Source organism: Rhinolophus ferrumequinum, chromosome 5, assembly GCF_004115265.2.
Source record: "Rhinolophus ferrumequinum isolate MPI-CBG mRhiFer1 chromosome 5, mRhiFer1_v1.p, whole genome shotgun sequence".
NCBI classification, from domain to species: domain Eukaryota; kingdom Metazoa; phylum Chordata; class Mammalia; order Chiroptera; family Rhinolophidae; genus Rhinolophus; species Rhinolophus ferrumequinum.
The window spans coordinates 58,892,138-58,909,576 of NC_046288.1; the positions used below are offsets into that span (position 1 = coordinate 58,892,138).

The 17,439-nt window shown below is 38.1% G+C and overlaps 1 protein-coding gene across 1 annotated transcript in view; it reads left to right on the plus strand.

The window, feature by feature from the left end:
• Positions 1–17,439, plus strand: part of MCUB (mitochondrial calcium uniporter dominant negative subunit beta) — an 86,424-nt gene that overhangs the window by 65,263 nt on the left and 3,722 nt on the right. The window contains exons 2-5 of the mRNA XM_033106063.1: positions 3,964–4,039; positions 4,564–4,734; positions 8,225–8,328; positions 16,864–17,025. Coding sequence (XP_032961954.1) covers positions 3,964–4,039; positions 4,564–4,734; positions 8,225–8,328; positions 16,864–17,025 — 513 coding nt within the window. The remainder of the gene's footprint in view (positions 1–3,963; positions 4,040–4,563; positions 4,735–8,224; positions 8,329–16,863; positions 17,026–17,439) is intronic.

The window sequence follows — 17,439 nt, forward strand, 5'->3', positions numbered from 1 at the left end:
TTAGCTGAAGGTTTGTCACATGTGGCTTTATACTATGTTGAGGTCCTTTCCTTCCTTAGCCATTTTATTGGATGTTTTAGTCATAAATAGATGTTGTATGTTGTCAAATGGTTTTTCTGCACCTATTGATAGGATCATAGATTTTTATCTTTTATTTTGTTAATATGGTGTATCACATTGATCGATTTTATGTTGAGACATCCTTATGCCTCTGAAATGAACCCGACTTGATGGTGATGTATTATCTGTTTAATGTATTGTTGTATTTAATTTGCTAGTATTTTGTTTAGAATGTTTTCATCTATATTCATCAGACATATAGGTCTGTAGTTTTCTTTTTTGTGTGTTATCCTTGCCAGGTTTTGGTACCAGGGTAATGTTGGCCTCATAAAACAAGTTAGGAAGTATTGCCTCTTGTTCAATTTTTTCAGAATGGTTTGAGAAGAATAGGTATTAAATCTTTGAATGTTTGGTAGAAATCACTGGTGAAGCCATCTGGTCCCGGACTTGTACTTTTTTGGAGGTTTTTTATTGCTTTTTCAATTTCCTTACTATTGATTGGTCTCTTTAGATTTTCCAGTCCTTCATAATTTAGTTTACAATGGTTATGTATTTCTAGGAATTTTTCCATTTCTTCTAAGTTATCGAATTTGGTGGCATATAGCTTTTCTTGGAATCTGGAATAGTCCCTTATATTTCTGTGATGTGCATTGTAACTTCTTTCATTTTTTATTTTGTTTACTTGAGTCTTTTCTCTTTTTTCCTTAGCGAGTCTAACTAGATGTTTGCTGACTTTATTACTCTTCTCAAAGAACCAACTCTTTGTTGCATTAATTTTTTCAATTGTCTTTTTGTTCTCTGTTTCATTTAATTCTAATTTAATTTTTAATATTTCCTTCCTTCTACTGACTTTGGACTTTCTTCTTTTTCTAGTTCTTTATGGTGAAATGTTAAATTATTTATTTGACATTTTTCTTGTTTCTTGAGGTAGACCTGTAATGAGATCAACTTCTCTCTTATTACTGCTTTTGCTGTATCCCAAAAATTTTGATATATTGTATTATTATTCTCATTTGTCTCTATGTATGTTTTGATCTCTTATTTCTTTATTGATCTAGTCATTGTTTAGTAGCATGTTGTTTAACCTCCACATATTTGTGGTTTTTCCTGCTTCCTTTTTGCAGTTGATTTCCAATTTCAAATCATTGTGGTCAGAGAATATGCTTGGTATAATTTTAGTCTTCTTAAACTTGTTGAGGCTAGTTTTGTTTCCCAACATATGATCTATTCTTGAGAAGGTTGTATTTGTAGTAGAGAAGAATGTATATTTTGGTTTTCTGGATGAAAAGCTCTGTAAACATTGATTATGTCTATTTCGTCTAGCGTGTCATTTAAAGGCAATTATTTTCTTATTGATTTTCTGTTTGGATGATCTATCCATAACTGTCAGTGAAGTTTTTAGGTCCCCTACTATAATTGTGTTTTTGTCAGTTTCTCCCTTTAGTTCTTTTAGTAGTTGCTTTATATATTAAATGATAAGTACTTTAAATCACGAGTCCTTTATGGTGAGGAATTATCATTATTAGTATCGAGGAAACTGACTCATAAACTGTCTTTAGCATTATACATAGTCTCTAGCTTAGAATTTAATTCATATATAAAGGTGGTAATATATAGAAAAAATGGGGAAGGATACACACCAAACTATTGTTAAAGAAAAAATTATTCCTGACACTTGTTGAAGACGGGAGAGTAGACTTTATTCAATGGGACCACAACAGGGGGTTTTGCAGTGGGGAAGAGAGATTAGGCTCAACTCCAAATACATTAAGGAAAAGTGGGATTTATATCTGAGAAACAGAGTGGGGGCGTTTAATAGATGGCAGATGACTAAGCAGGTAGGGTAATTCTGGGCTAAACTGATCTAACAGGATTCCTGCTGAAGCAGACTAGAGTGATCAGAGAATACCTGTGGGATGGGAGAGGAGGAAGAATTTGATCAAGTATTGAGGGTGGGACATTCTGGCTCAACCAACTTGACAAGATTCTTGTTAAAAGTGGGCTCTTGGAGGACATGCCCAGGGTGGGACTTAGTGAGGTTTACAGGAGCCTGACTACAGTTTGGTCAAGGAGAAAGTCTCTGTCATCACTAATGGATGACCTCTGGGGACTGTTGTGGGTTGTGCAGAAGTAAAAGGCGGGGCTTTAACTTTTACCCCCTACTTTGTTACATTTGGCCTTTACACCTGGAGAATCATTTATAGTAAAGATTTTTAAAGATGTATTTTGGTAGAGAATTAATTCTGACCTGTTTTCAAATGGTTACATTTTTCTCAGTTTCATGTAGTTTTACAAAAAGTAACAGTATTGTAATAACTTATCAAACTTGGAAAACTTATACTACATATGTTCATTTATTGAGAGTTGCATCTATTTTAAGAAATAAACAGGTTTTTCATCATAATTGTGGCTTATATTTTTAGAAATAAAATTCAAATGAACAGCCTTAATGTGACAGATGATGTTTTGTTGAAACTAATTGCCCAGGTTACATTTAACATTAGAAATACGTATTTTGGTGTTTTGTTTTGCTTATTGATCAGATTGTTTTGATTTTGAGCGTAATGGAACTTTGAGTCAGTGTCATTCTTTCTTTATAGCAGTGAACACATTTTTAACTATTTAATTAAATAGTGTACCCTCACATGAATGAAAACTTAAAAAGTACAATTTATAAAAGAATTCTTCATTGTATAATTACTGGCAAAGTTATTGTTCACAAACTACTGCAAGGTGATGCATTAAAAAAAAAACTGGATCAATATGGAACAGCTACGGTGTTGTGACTATGGTACTAATTCTTCTGGCACGAATTCATTTGAGTTCCAAATGCCTATGAAGCAGCTCTTCAGCGCCCTTTCTTTCTATAACCACCATCCTATGTTTGTTCACACACTGCACCATGCTGTCATTTGGCCTTTGTTACTAAGCACCAATACGTCTATAGACACAGACACCAGTGCAAACTCTAAACCCTCTTCCATAGTAAGGTAGCCATGCAGATGTTCTGGACCCAGCGTGGATTCCTAGAACAGGTAAAGATCCTTGTCATGTTCAGGAGGAGGGCAAAAATAATGAAAATCTTGAGATTTTGTTAGAAAAGTTATAAATATAATAAATATGTATCTATGTTAAACACTTAAAGGAAACCACTCAATCTGAGGTTTCTAAAGTGGAAGAAAAAGAGAAAAACTAGAACAAACTTTTTCATGGAAAGTAGAAAAAAGATACAAAATGCCCTATAGGAACCAAAAAACTGGCTAACTTGCTGTGACGAGGGAAGTGGTCTCTTCCTGTGCTAACACGGTGGCCACTCAGCACGGGGAGCTAGGGAGCACTTGAAAGGGGCCAAAGGTGACTATGAGAAACTAAAGTTTTAGTGTTATTTAATTTTAATTAACTTAAATTTAAATGGCAACACAGACCTACCTAGAGCACTGTTAATCAAAGTCAAATGTGCCTGAGAATCACCTGGGGATCTTGATAAAATGCAAATTCTAATTCAATCAGGCTGGGCTAGGTCTGTGATTCGGCATTTCTAATCAGCCCCAGGGGCATGCTGATGCCTCTGCCCAGGGAACATACTTTGAGAAGCAATATCTAGAATATGCTGTATCCATTTATTTTAGATAATCACCTAAAAGGAAGAACCAAATTTTAAAATTCTCACAACTCTAGGATTTTCACTTCTCACACCAGAACTTGAGAGCCCTGTCCTGGTGTCACTGCCGCAGCGTAGTACGTACAATCGTGCAGCCAGAAAAGTTTAGGGAGCCCGAGGGGTACCCGTGGGAAGCTGAAGTTTTCATTATGCTTGCCATATAAGGATAAAGGAATCTTCTGGTACAGACACTTATTTCAACTTTCCCACTTTTTCTAAAGAAAAAATAATCTTTCTTACAGGTTTTGTATATGAAGCTGTGTGAAAATCTGAAATACTATCAATCACATCTTTATAGTACAGTGGTGCCACCTGATGGTAAGCTTTCTTAGCACTTCTTTGATTCCTATGCTAATTTATTTCCAGTGTTCCAAATAGTGACAAGTGTGACTTTTGAGCAAAACAGACTTTTTTTTAGCTCTTCCCACCCCATACCACCCTACACCTGACTCTGTTCAGTTCCTCCCTTTCTGTTCCCATTATATCTCTGATGTTTTTGGCAAACTCCCACCGCTGCAATTAGAGCAATTACAGGTGAATTAGAAGCAGTTTCTGCCCTCAAGAACTTAACTCTTTACTTAGAAAGACTCTAAGACAATTATAGTAAAGTATCATACATGCGCTAGTAAAATGCCATAGAATCGTAGGGAAGTATGTCAACTGTAGTCTGATAAAGGCACTATCGGAGCCAGGCAAATGATTACAGGAATTCAGAAGCTTTGAATTCCATGTTTACGCATTCCCTTTAGAACTTTTGTATTTTAAAGTTATTTTGATAAAAAAGTAATTTTTATCTATTTCTATATTATCTTTTATCTATGTCTATCTTTTTTTCTTAACAGAAGTAACAGTTAATTATAGACACGGCCTTCCCTTGATAACACTTACTTTGCCATCCAGAAAAGAGCGCTGTCAATTTGTAGTCAAACCAATGTTGTCAACAGTTGGTTCATTTCTTCAGGACCTACAAAATGAAGATAAAGGTATCAAAACTGCAGCTGTCTTCACAGCAGGTATATATACATATTTTTTCAACTTCGTCTTTTTCTGAACCTTTGTTTTGCTTCTTTACTGTTTTAGAAATAACTTGATTCTTTAATTCTTTATATAATAAATGGTTGGTCTTTACTGAGCAATTCATTTTTATAATCAATAATATAAAAAACAACTATTGAATAAAATTAATGGAATAAATTTAATGCAAGTTTCAGTTTTATTTCATAAACTTAGACTAAAAATTTTTTCTTTGAGGAAAAAAATGTTAATGACATAGTCATTAGCTACACGCAAAATTTGAATAATTAAAAAATGAAATACAATTTCAGTGATTAAAATAGCCAGTGAATAATTAAAATACACGAACAGTGTATTTATCTTTGTTATAAAGCACTTACAGCCTAGTATGTTTTTTAACAGAATTGGTTCTCAGGAAGCATATATATGTTTTTGATACCAGCAGCGGTAGTTAATCATTTAGACATTTTAAATTTACACTATAGCTTTTATGTCCTTGTCATCTGAAATGGTCTTAGATGGACTGTTCCTAAAAGAGAATAAAGAATTGTTTACTCCAGCCCAACACACAGGGGCTACAACTATAGATAAATGAATACATTTGCATTGTTATTTTATGGTAGTATTACATGATTAGAATACTTATTTAAAAGTTGAGTAGTGTTGCAGTTTTGAAAAGGAAATAAACATTCTTCTTTCCTACCTAAATTCAGAACTAATAAAGGATAGATAAAGATGTTGGAAAATGGAGATTAAAGACTTAATTTACTTAATAAATATTTATTGAGCACCTAACATATGCTAGGCACTGATTTCAGTGTTCGAGTTGGGCAAAGAACAATAGAGATAAGAACTCCTGCTCTTATAGAGCTTACATTTTAAAAGGAGAAACAAGGTAAGGAAATAAAATATTAAAATGTTAGATAACAAGTGTCATGGAGAAAAATGAAGCAGAGTGGGGTGCAGGGAGTATATGTATAGCGGGGGGAGATGCCACCTAAGGTCACTTTTGAGTGAGGACCTGGAAGAGATGAGAGAGCGGTGTGGGTGGGAGAAGGATGCCCCAGGCACAGGCCCTGAGGTGGAAGCCAACTCCTCTGTGGCTACACAGTTGTTGCGCGGAGGTAGGAGGCAGAGTGGGAAAAGCCTTGTTTTAGGTTATTGTAAGGACTTTGGATTTAACCGGAAGGGGAGCTTTCTTCCTGGTAAAACCAGAATCAGAATAGGGTTTTAGTCCTATGGCCACAACGGCCTAATACTCCATCCCTGAACTTGACAGACATTCCCCCCTAGTCACAGGAGCACTGAACACAGATGGGCCTTCCCTGCAGGCCAGGACCTGCCTTCCTAAGCTTCTAGGGGCAGGCAGATGCAAAGACAGCATCGTGCTTGCCTGGTAGGCAGTAAGTATTTACTCACTAAGTGCTTGTTAAGTGAATGAAATAAGAGAGGTTAAAGCAATGATGAGTGTGTACCCTGCTTACTTCTAAAAATAATTTGAATGTCTTTGAAACATAAATCACAAAGAAAAACACTTGAAATGTTACTAGAAATCTTAGAGAAGGGGGGCTTTTAGACTGAGTTAAAACACTTTATTGGGGTTTAAATCAATACTTGCCCAAGAAGAGGTGAAAAATTCAACACTCTGTCATTAGCTCCTTCAAAGTGTGCTACGTGGATCTTTTGCTGTTCCTACATTAGTATAAAGAGTAATGTACCGTGTTTCCCCAAAAATAAGGCCTAGCCAGACCAGCTCTAATGTGTCTTTTGGAGCAAAAATTAGTATAAGACCTAGTCTTATATAATATAAGACGGGGTTAATATAATATATAATATCATATAATATCATATAATATAATATATAATACCGGGTCTTATATTAATTTTTGCTCTAAAAGATGCATTAGAGCTGATGGTCCGTGTAGGTCTTATTTTGGGGAAAACACGGTAGTACTTCAACTGAGTCATCATATGCAGTTGATTTCTTTTTATAGTAATATTTTAAGGACCTGGTTTTAAGTCATTTAAATGTAAATTTTTAGATGATACTTGTAAAGACAGATAAAACTATTGGTGTGTTGCTAATCTTTTTAAAATGAGGCTCTGTAGGTGGCATTTGCCTGCATTTAATTTGAGCATGAAGAATGTTTTAAGCTTGTCACAGTTTTGCCCATAGTGTGGGTTGAATTATTTGGCAGTTCCTGGGAAAATGATCTCACCCCAACTGATGAACAGGAACCCAAACAGCCAAATTCTAGGAACAGACCCAGGTGCAGACTTGACTTGCTGCCTCTGGAACAAAAGAACTACAGAGAGCCAGACAGGAGGCAGGCAGCCAGAGTCTTCCTGATTTACTAGCAGTATTCCTGCCATCGCACTTACTAATATAGCTTCGGTGACTATAGCCAAGCAATGCCTGGTCTTTATATCACGTAATTATAAGTACACTGTTCGAAAGAAGCAATGCCAGAGAAACTCCTACCCCGCACCAGTTTTTTGCTTATCATTCGATGAGTTTGCTTTCTTAACAGCTGGGTTGCATCAAAGTTTAGTTAAAAAGTGTAATAACACAAACTAGGCTATATGAGAAACTGCAAAACAGACTGAGGTTAAACTTTTCCAAGAGATTTTTTTTTCTGAAATGTTCCTATGATATTTGTAATTACTGTTAGAATCTCTCCTGCCTCTCCCCCTCCAAAAAATAAACCACAGAAATGCAGACATACTCCTTAGGTCTAATTATGTTCATTACTATCCCTGCCACCCCCACCTTTTCACAGCTTTGCCTCTTTTCATCTTTCCCAAGGTAGAAAGGGAGGGAGCCCTGTGTGTGTGGTGGTTTGTGGTGCTGTTTAACCACCGAGTTTTAACTAACACAAACCTATCACCTCTGGTAATTAAAGCTAAGAGAAAGACAGGCTTTTAAAAATGTTACTACCTGTGTGCCTGCACATACAGTCAGGCTTGGCTGTAAGCCGCAGAAAATGGATTTGGTGAGGACTGCATCAGCAGACTCTGAGATTGCACTTGACAGAAAGCCAGGCTCAGAAGAGGGCAGGAACCGGGGTAGGACACAGCGGAGACCAGGTTAGCCCCGGAACAGCCGGTGAGCCCCGCTGTGACACCCTCCACCCCACAGCTGCAGCCTCAGCTGCTCTGGCCTTGCTGTGAAGAGTTCCCATGTCTGCTGAATCTTTGCCTGACTGCAAATACAGTCTCACCAGGGACATGAGCCTGGATCGCAGCCCAGCTGACAGGGCAGGAGAAGAAGCACCCGCCGGCTCTGCTTGGTCCAGTGGAATGGACACTAACGCAACAAGGATTGGATTCCTCCCAATGGGAACAGTATTGGGTAGGGGGAGCCCCCAAAAGGCAAATGCCCACTTACTGTGTTATAAATACCTAGGTTAGTATTTCTTTATATGTTGGAAAATGGTTCTTACTGTTCTAAAACAAGGACATATTTTTGCATTATGTTTTCTCTTTCAGATGGCAATGAGATTGCAGGTTCAACCTTGATGGAAATTTTGCTAATGAATGATTTTAAACTTGTCATTAATAAGATAACGTATGATGTACAGTGCCCCAAGAAAGGTAAGAAACTCAGCTATGCAATTACCTTAACATTTCCTGTTAGCTAAGTTTTACAGGGAGCAAACTTACCTTAATCTTTTTCAATAATAAAATGACCATGAAGACTTTGGAGAACCATATGTAAGCTTTTCTATCAGTAAAAGTTGCCTAACAGGGCTTTTAATGCCATGTACTCTTTTTAGACTTTTAAGACTTCACTTCAATAACTTGAATACTTAATCTGACGTTATTCGGTTAAGAAGTGGGCCTGCAAATCATAAACTCAAGTGTGTATTGTACAGCTCTTAACTGTTTTTTTAAAACTAGGCTTTATTTTTCAGAGCAGTTTTAGGTTCACAGCGAGATTGGGCAAATAGTACAGAGTTCCCGTATATTCTTTTCCCACCTCCCGACAGACTCCCCCCCCATCAAGCACTAGAGGGCACATTTGTTACAATCCATGAATCTACACTGACACATCATCCTCACTCAAAGTCCATGGTTGACATTAGGGTTTACTCTTGACATTGCACATTTGATGGATTTTGACAAGTGTATAGTGACATATATCCATCACTGTAGTATCATACAGAATAGTTTCACTGCCCAGAAGAATCTTGGGTGCTCTGCCTTTCATCCTTCTCCCCACCCCCAACCCATGGCAACCACTAATCCTTTTACTGTCTCCATAGTTTTGTCTTTTCCAGAATGTTACGCGCTTGGAACCATACAATATGTAGTCTTGTCAGATTGGTCTCCCTAACTTAGTAGTAGTATGCATTTAAGTTTTCTCCCTGTCTTTTCATGGCTTTTCATGGCTTTTCACAGCATTTCTTTGTAGCACTGAATGATATTCCATTGTCTGGATGTATTACAGTTTATCCATACAGCTACTGAAGGACTTCTTAGATGTTTCCAAATTTTGACAATTATGAATAAAGTGGCTATAAACATCTGTGTGTAGGTTTCTGTGTAGACATAAGTTTTCAGCCCATTTGGGTAACTGCCAAGGAGCATAATTGCCGGATTGTACGGTAAGAGTATGAGTAGTTTTTTACAAAACTGACAAACTTTCTTCCAAAGTGGCTGTACCGTTTTGCATTCCCAACAGCAGTGCCTGAGAGCTCCTGTTGCTCCACGTTCTCGTCAGTATTTAGTGTTGTCAGTGTTTTGGATTTTGGCCATTCTAATACGTCGAGTGGTCATATCTCATTGCTGTTTTAATTTGCACTTGCCTATTGACATATGATTACAAATACTTAGTTGCAATCTGTATATCTTCTTTCAAGTATCTGTTCAAGTCTTTGGCCCACTTTTAAGCAGGTTGCCCATTTTCTTATTGTTGTTTTAAGACTTCTCTGTGTATTTCGAAGAACAATTCATTATCAGATCTCTTCTTTTGCAAAATTTTCTCCCAATGTGTCTCTTGTCTTCTCATTCTGTTAGCTTTGTCTTTTAGACCACAGGTTTGTAATTTTAGTAAAGTCCAGCTCATCAATTATTTCTCTCATGGCTGTGCCTTTGGTGTTGCATCCAAAAAGTCATCACCATACCTAAGGTCACCTAGATATTCTTCTATGTTATCGTCTATAGTTTCCATTTTACATTTAAATCTGTGATCCACTTTGAATTCATTTTTATGAAGGGTATTAGGGTATTAACATTTCTCAGAATACTGCTTGATAGTGATGAACTACTTTAGCTTTTACTTATCTGTGAAGCTTTATCTCTCCTTCAATTCTATATGATACCCTTGCTGGGTAGAGTAATCTTGGTTGTAGGTCCTTGCTTTTCATCACTTTGAATATTTGGTGTCAGTCCCTTCTGACTTGCAGTGTTTCTGTTGATAAATCAACTGAGAGTCTTATGGGAGCTCCCTTACGAATAACTCAATGCTTTTTTTTTGGCTGCCTTTAAGGTTTTCTCTTCATCTTTAACCTTTGGCTTTTTAATTATAATGTGTCTTGGTATGGGCCTTTTGGGTTTATCACATTTCTTTGTGTCCTTATTTTGGCTGCCTCCCTGTGTTTGTTTCTATGTATTGGGTAGATCTGCTATGCCTCTCAGTCTTGGTAGGGTGGCCTCATGTAAGAGGTGTCCTGTGGGGCCCAGTGACACAGTCTCTCTGTTCACTTGAGCCAGGTGCTTCAGGGATGGTCCTTGTGTGGGCTGTTTGTGCCCTCCTGTTATAGTTGACCTTTGATTGCTGTTGGCATGTCAGTGACTGGCTTTGACCCTCAGGCTGACTGGCTGTGAGGACTGGCTATAACTACAGTGGATGAACTGTTGTGTGGGGCTGACACCATGGAGTAGGATTTGCTTTAGTGCGGCTTTAGTGCCTGCAAGTCGACCCTCTGGATGTCATTTGTAGAGCTAATTGGGTAGTACTTTGGTGTGGTCTAAAGCTGGCTACTGGGTATGTCGGTTTCGGGGCCTCTTGGGGGCGCTTTGGTGTAGGCCCAGGTTAGCCACTGCCTGTTCCCAGCCTGGTGCTACCTGGTAGGAGCTACAAAGTGGTCTATGTTTAGTAACTGCCTGTGCTAGGCTTGTAGGCACCTGGGAAAGGCTATGCTCCAAACCGAGGCCAGCTGCTGCTAGTGCCAGGCTTGGAGCTACTTAACAATACTGTGTTTCCCTGAAAATAAGACCTAACCGGAAAACAAGCCCTAGCATGACTTTTCAGGGTGACATCCCCTGACCATAAGCCCTAATGCGTCTTTTGGAGCAAAAATTAATATAAGACTTGGTCTTATTTTCGGGGAAATACGGTAGGTACAGGGCATGCTGAGGCCAGGTGCTGCTTTTTTGGCATTTTGGACCTTTTAGAGATGTTATGAAAGTTCACAGCACAGGCCGAGGCAATCCACTTGTGAGGAATAGACACTGAAAGAGGTCTGGGTAGGTCCACGAGTTGAATCATCTCAGGGAGTTATTAGAGTGGGACAAAGTGGTGCTCGCCAGGTTGCTGTAGACTCAGATTTGGCACTCGCCTATGCCTGCAGGCTGGGTTGGGGAAGGGCTCAACAAAGGAACACACCTGACAGTACTTTAGCTCTGGAGAGCTGCCCCTCCAGCCCTTGCCCTGAAGCCAGTCAATTCAGTTCCTCCCCTTATGTCCCTGGCACTTTCCGACCTGCTATCCCTTTGCTGCAGCTTAGGGTGAATGTTTGTGGGCAAATGAGTCTGTGCTGAGGCCCTTTAAGAGGACGCCTGGGTCTCCAGCAGCCTTCCATCTCACCCAGAAGGGACCCCAGGGATTTTCACAGCCAGATGTCGCAGGGACTCCTCTTCCTGGCACTGTTGCTAAGGATGGGGAGCTCCGTGTGGGATGGGGCCTCTCACTCTTCATGGATCCCTTCCGATTCTTAACTGCCACACGTGGGTGTGGGAGCAGCCCATTCGCGTCTCCACTCCTGCTACTGGTCTCCACGTGGCTTCTTTATATTCTTAGTTATAGGAGTTCTGTTCAGCTAGTCTTCATGTGGTTCTCAAGGGTGGTTGTTACATAATTTAGTTTTAATTTTGATGTGGTTGTGGGAGGTGGTAAGTACAGTGTTTCCTACTCTGCCAGTCTTCACCAGAGGTTTCAGTTGACATCAGCTTCTGCTTTACTGGTAGTCTATTTTTTTTCTTAATCCGTTCTCTTGTTTCCTTTACTTATTTTTATTGTATTAGTTAGTCTTAGCAGTATGATTTTAAAAATAATGTTGAGAGGAGACACCTTGCTCTTTTCCTGGTCTAGTAGGAAAGATTCAGTTTTCTCACCTTTAAATATGATGTTAGATGTTTTTATCAAGTTGAAGAAGTTCCCTCTATTCCTGGTTTGCTGAGGGTTTCATCATGAATAAGTATTGGATTTTGTCAAATGGTTTTCTGCATCTATTGATATGATCATGTGATTTTTCTTTAGCCTGTTGATGTGATGGATTTTATTAATTAATTTTCAAACGTTGAGTCCGCCTTCACACCTTAGATAAATCCCACTTGGTCATGGTGTATAATTCCTTTTATGCTTTGTTGGATTCATTTTTGTTGAGCATTTTTGTTACTGTTTCTATTCATTGCCCTTGTTCTTTGTTCCTAATTTTGTATGTCCTGCTTTTTCTGATTTTTGTGGTTTTATTTGAGCATTTTATATGCTTCTATTTTTTATTCTTTTTTAGCATATGAATAATAGTTCTTTTTTTTTAACTTTTTTTAGTGGTTACCCAAACATTTTGCAATATACATTTATACTAATCCAAGTCTATTTTCAAATAACAATATATATACTGTTTCACAGGCATTGCAAGTACGTTATAATAACCATGCATTCCTAATCCTTTCCTTCCATTCCTTGTCATTCATTTCACTTATGTAAACTATAATCATGAACACATTTTTCTGTTACTATTTTGAACAAACTGCTCTGTTATGTCAGTTAAGAATAAGGAAAAACAAAACGACGTTTTGATTTGTTTCCCTTATTCGATTTTTAATGTAGAATGCCTTTCTTTATATAGATCTAAGTTGTTGACCTACATAATCTTTCTTCTTTTAAGAACTTTTAATATTCTTGCAAAACAGTTCTACTAGCAACAAATTTCCTCAATTTTTGTTTGGTTGAGAGACTTCATTTTCCTTCACTTCTGAAGGATAATTTTGCAGACTACAGAATGTTAGGTTGGTGGGATTTTTCTCTAAACACTTAAATATTTCACTCTACTCTCTTCTTGCTTGTATAGTTTCTGAGAAGTCAGATGCAACATTTTCTTTTCTATAGGTAAGGAGTTTTTTCCTCTGGCTTCTTCCAAGATTTTTTTTTCTTTGATTTTCTACAGTTTAAATATGATATGCCCAAGTTTTAGGGAGTCTGGGGACTTTATCCTGCTTGATATTTTCTGAGCTTCCTGGATTTATTTGTGGTTTGGTGTCTGATATTAATTGGGGTAAATCCTCAGTCATTATTGCTTCAAATATCTCCTTTATTTCTTTCTCTCTTCTTCGGTATTCCCATTACATGTATTTTATATGTTTTATGGTATGCCACAGTTCTTTCTATACTTGTCCTGTTTTGTTCAGTGTTTTCTTTTTTTCTCTCTCTTTGTTTTTCAGTTTGGGAAATTTCTGTTGACATCCTCAATCTCAGAGATTCTTTTCTTAGCCCTGTCTCATCTACTAATGAGCCCATCAAGGGCATTCTTTTGTGATACTGTTTTTGATCTTTAGCATTTCATTTTGATTCTTTCTTAGAATTTACATCTCTTTGCTTATATTTATTGTTCATCTGTTCTTGCATCTTGTCTACTTTTTTTTTCAGTAGAGCCCTTATCATGTTCATTATATTTATTTCAAGTTGTTGGTCTTCTATTCCTTTCTCTCTCTGTTCTCCATCTTGTAGTCTCATTATCAATGTTATAATGACCTGTTGTAAATGTCTCACGGTTCTTGGATATTCTGTTCCTTTTCTCCCATTCTTCTTTCTCTTTACCTTCAGTTTGAGAAGTTTCTATGGACATATCCTCAAGCTCATTAGTTCTTTCCTCAAATGTCTAATTCACCGATGAGCCCATCAAAGGCATCCTTCATTTCTATTATGGTCGTTTTGGTTTCTGGCAGTTGTTGTTGATTTTTTTTATTAGAATGTCAATCTTTCTGTTTACATTATATATCTGTTCTTACACGTTGTCCATTTTTTCCATCACATCCCTTACCGTAATTAAACATATTTATCTTAATTTCCTGGTCCGATAATTCCAAACTCTCTACCATATCTGATTCTGGTTCTTATGCTTGCTTTGTTTCTCTAGACTGTTCTTTCCTTGCCTTTTACCTTGCCTTATAATTTTTGTTGAAAGCTGCATATGATGTATAATAGAAACTGAAACAGGTAGGTCTTTATTGTGAGGTTTTATGTATATCTGGATAGGAGTTAAGCCTACTCTAAAGACATGAGGCCCAGTGAGCCCAGGTCTCACTGTTCTCAGGGTTGTAAAGTGCTTCACTGAACACTGACTCAGACTTTTCCAGCCTCACAATGTAAATTAAATTAGCAGGGGCTCAGTACACATGGTTGGAAGGAAAATAACAGAGGAATTTTGTATTAAGTTAATGGAAAATGAAAATTTATAAAATTATAAATTCAGAGTTTTAACAAAGTATATTTAAACTCCATTTTTCTCCTAAAGTGTTATCAAATTTGGATTTCAAAATTCAGGATATAAAAATGAAATCCACATGGAAGACACATATAAAAGGAATAAACAGCTGCTGAAGAAAAAGAAAAGAATAATTCTCATTTTTGGTCTTTGTTAGGAAATACCACAGACAAATGTTGAAATTGGTAATACAACATACGAATTCTGTGGTGCCACATTTCTGAAAGAGTATAGCCAAGGTGCTTGTCATTGAACTCAAATAAATATTTTGTGTCACTTGTCAAAGATTCTCCTTGACCAAACTTTCATCAGGTTCCTCTGAGCCCTCTTCTCACCTTGGCCTCACCGTGGCTTATAAAAACTGTAGACACTTAGCACAGTTGATTGCTCAACTCCCTACCCTCTACCACACACACTAAGAGACTTGAACAAACACCAGCATAGTTCCTAACTGCTCAAGGCCATATCCCTAGCATGACAACTCCAACCCCTCTTAAAATGCTTGTCTGAGAAAGCTCAACACTGCCAGGAGAATTGACTGTTCCAGTGCAACCTGGTGATAGGCAGATGGTCTCTGAACGCCCTCTCAGAGCAGTTACTTTAGAAAGCTCACAGGTATAAAACCTTTCTGTACTCCTTTGAAGTATAACTCTCCTACTACCCATAAGTGTCTTCTCAGGGACCTGAGAGGCTACCCTTTGAAATGCAAACACTTAAGAGGTAACTCTTGCTCACTCCCAGCCTAGTGGGCCCCTTGCTCTGACTTGAACCGCTGGTTCTGTTTGTTTCTCTTCTGGATAAGCACCAGTTAACAAACCCAAATGGCCTAGTCACATCAACCAACCCCTATTCTTACTTTTTGTAAATTTCCACTTCCCTGACTCTGCTTAAGCCCCTGATGTTCCCCTCCTTCCCTCAAAATGCCCAGCCACCACTGCACAAATAGTTGAGTTCAGTTTGCTGTAACCCTCTTCCCAGTTGGTTGCAATCATTACTGAGTAAAATCTGTCTTTACCACTGTAATTAGTGTCTGGCTTTTTTTTTTTTTTTTTTTTGTCTTTGATACACTCCACGGCTTTGGACAAAATTGTGCGCCATCTATACCTTTCTCCTGTATGTAGACCTTTTAAATATCAATGTATAATTCTATCAAAACAAAGGGGCTCAAACTGTTTTGCAAATCTCAGAAGCCTAGAAGGGAACTTCTGGTTTTCACCCTTTGTGGCAGTTTTAACCTAGAATGTGGAAGGGATTAAAGACCACCATAAAGTATTGGAGAAGTAGGTGGACTGCCGGCAAAACATGGAAGATCACTGGGCTAATACTGACGCCAGGAACATAAATCTCTCTACAGTTGTTTGCTGCTGCTTGGTGGGAGGGTTCATCTCCCCATCTTCTCACCTTGTCCGCTTCCCTGAAGCTCCCACACAGGGGTGGGGAATAGTTATAACCCTCAGGAAAGTATGACGGCCCAATTTTATGTGAATTCATAGATCCACAGAGGCAAAAGGATGAGAGAAATTTATAATCAATAGAACTCTATGTGAAAGACTCAGAAATGGTGACTCCCTTTCTTGTCAGTATGAACCACGTTTCAGATCTGTACCTTGTTGTAAAGAACTTACACTTGAATTGCTTTTCAAATGTATATTATACTTTAGTTTGCATGTTTGTACACCAGCTTCCCTCCCCTGTGGATCCTAAAATAATTTTTGGATAATTGGTTGGAGGGTGATGGGGAAGTGTTTTTTGGTTGCGCTCAGGTATAAAAGTGCGCACATAAACTAAAGTGTTGTGTGTTGGCGTCTTTTCTAATTCTCTGTAGAGAACCAACTCATGCTATGTTCAAGCTCCAGAGATCAGTTTGTATGGTGTCTTAGTGACCTAGCTAATTCCTCTCTTTAACTTTGTGTTCCCAACTTATTGAGTAAACCTTTTTTTTCTTTAAATAAACTTTTCTGTTCTTGCCAACTGCCTATTTAATAAAATGGCCCATTTGTGCAAAACACACACACACATACATACACACACACACACACACATATAAAGTGTTACAAACTAAGGTGAGGTATTCACCTGGATTCTGATAGATGGATATTCCCCTAACTCTTCCTGTATGAAAATTTTTAAAGAAACAGCAACAGTCATGTTACAAAGGAAAAAGAGAAACAAAAACATAATGAATTTTAAATCTGCTGTCTAGTAATTTATCATTCCAGATTGTCTTTATATGAGAGGGACTAATGGAATCACCTGAGACTGGAAGGAAAGGCCAATACAAAATACCTGCCTAGGAGTTGGGAGGGCTCAGAGTCAGCCACAGTAGCCGGACCCTGGGACTCAGATTTGGTTCCTTGGACTTAGACCCTGGAGGAAAAAATGTGGTGACTGCCTTGTGTTCCCTTGTGTTTTTTTCTCAGAAAACTGAGTAGTGAGCATGCTACTGAGATGGAAAACATGAAATCCTTGGTTAACAGACTGTTTACAGCCTTGCATTTAGAAGAGTTTCAGAAAAAGAGAGAGCATCATTTACTGGAGAAGATTGACCACCTGAAAGGACAGCTGCATCCCCTCGAAGAGGTTAGGAAGCATCACAATTGAGTCTGTTTGAAAATAAAATGCAATGTTTATTGAGCGTTCTCCATGTGAGCATTTTGTGAATGCTTTACATGGTCTCATTTTTTCCTTGTTATCTTTCTCATGCTTCAGATGGGGACACTGAGACAGTGAAGGTACATAGCTAATATGTGGTAGAGCCAGAACTTGAACTCTGGTGGTCTGACCCTAGAGCAGTTATCTGAAACTCTGTGCTCTGCTTCCTTTCCATGGATGGGCCGTAATGTCTCTGTAAATGCGTATAATATGAGCGGGGATGCACTAGCTGCAGTAGTACCACAGTCTTGTTTGTAGAGAATAGGCCCATGGCCCCAGCTCTGCCTAACAGAACTGCAACTGGAAAGTTAGTGGTGGCTTCCTAATGTCTGAAGTTAATCA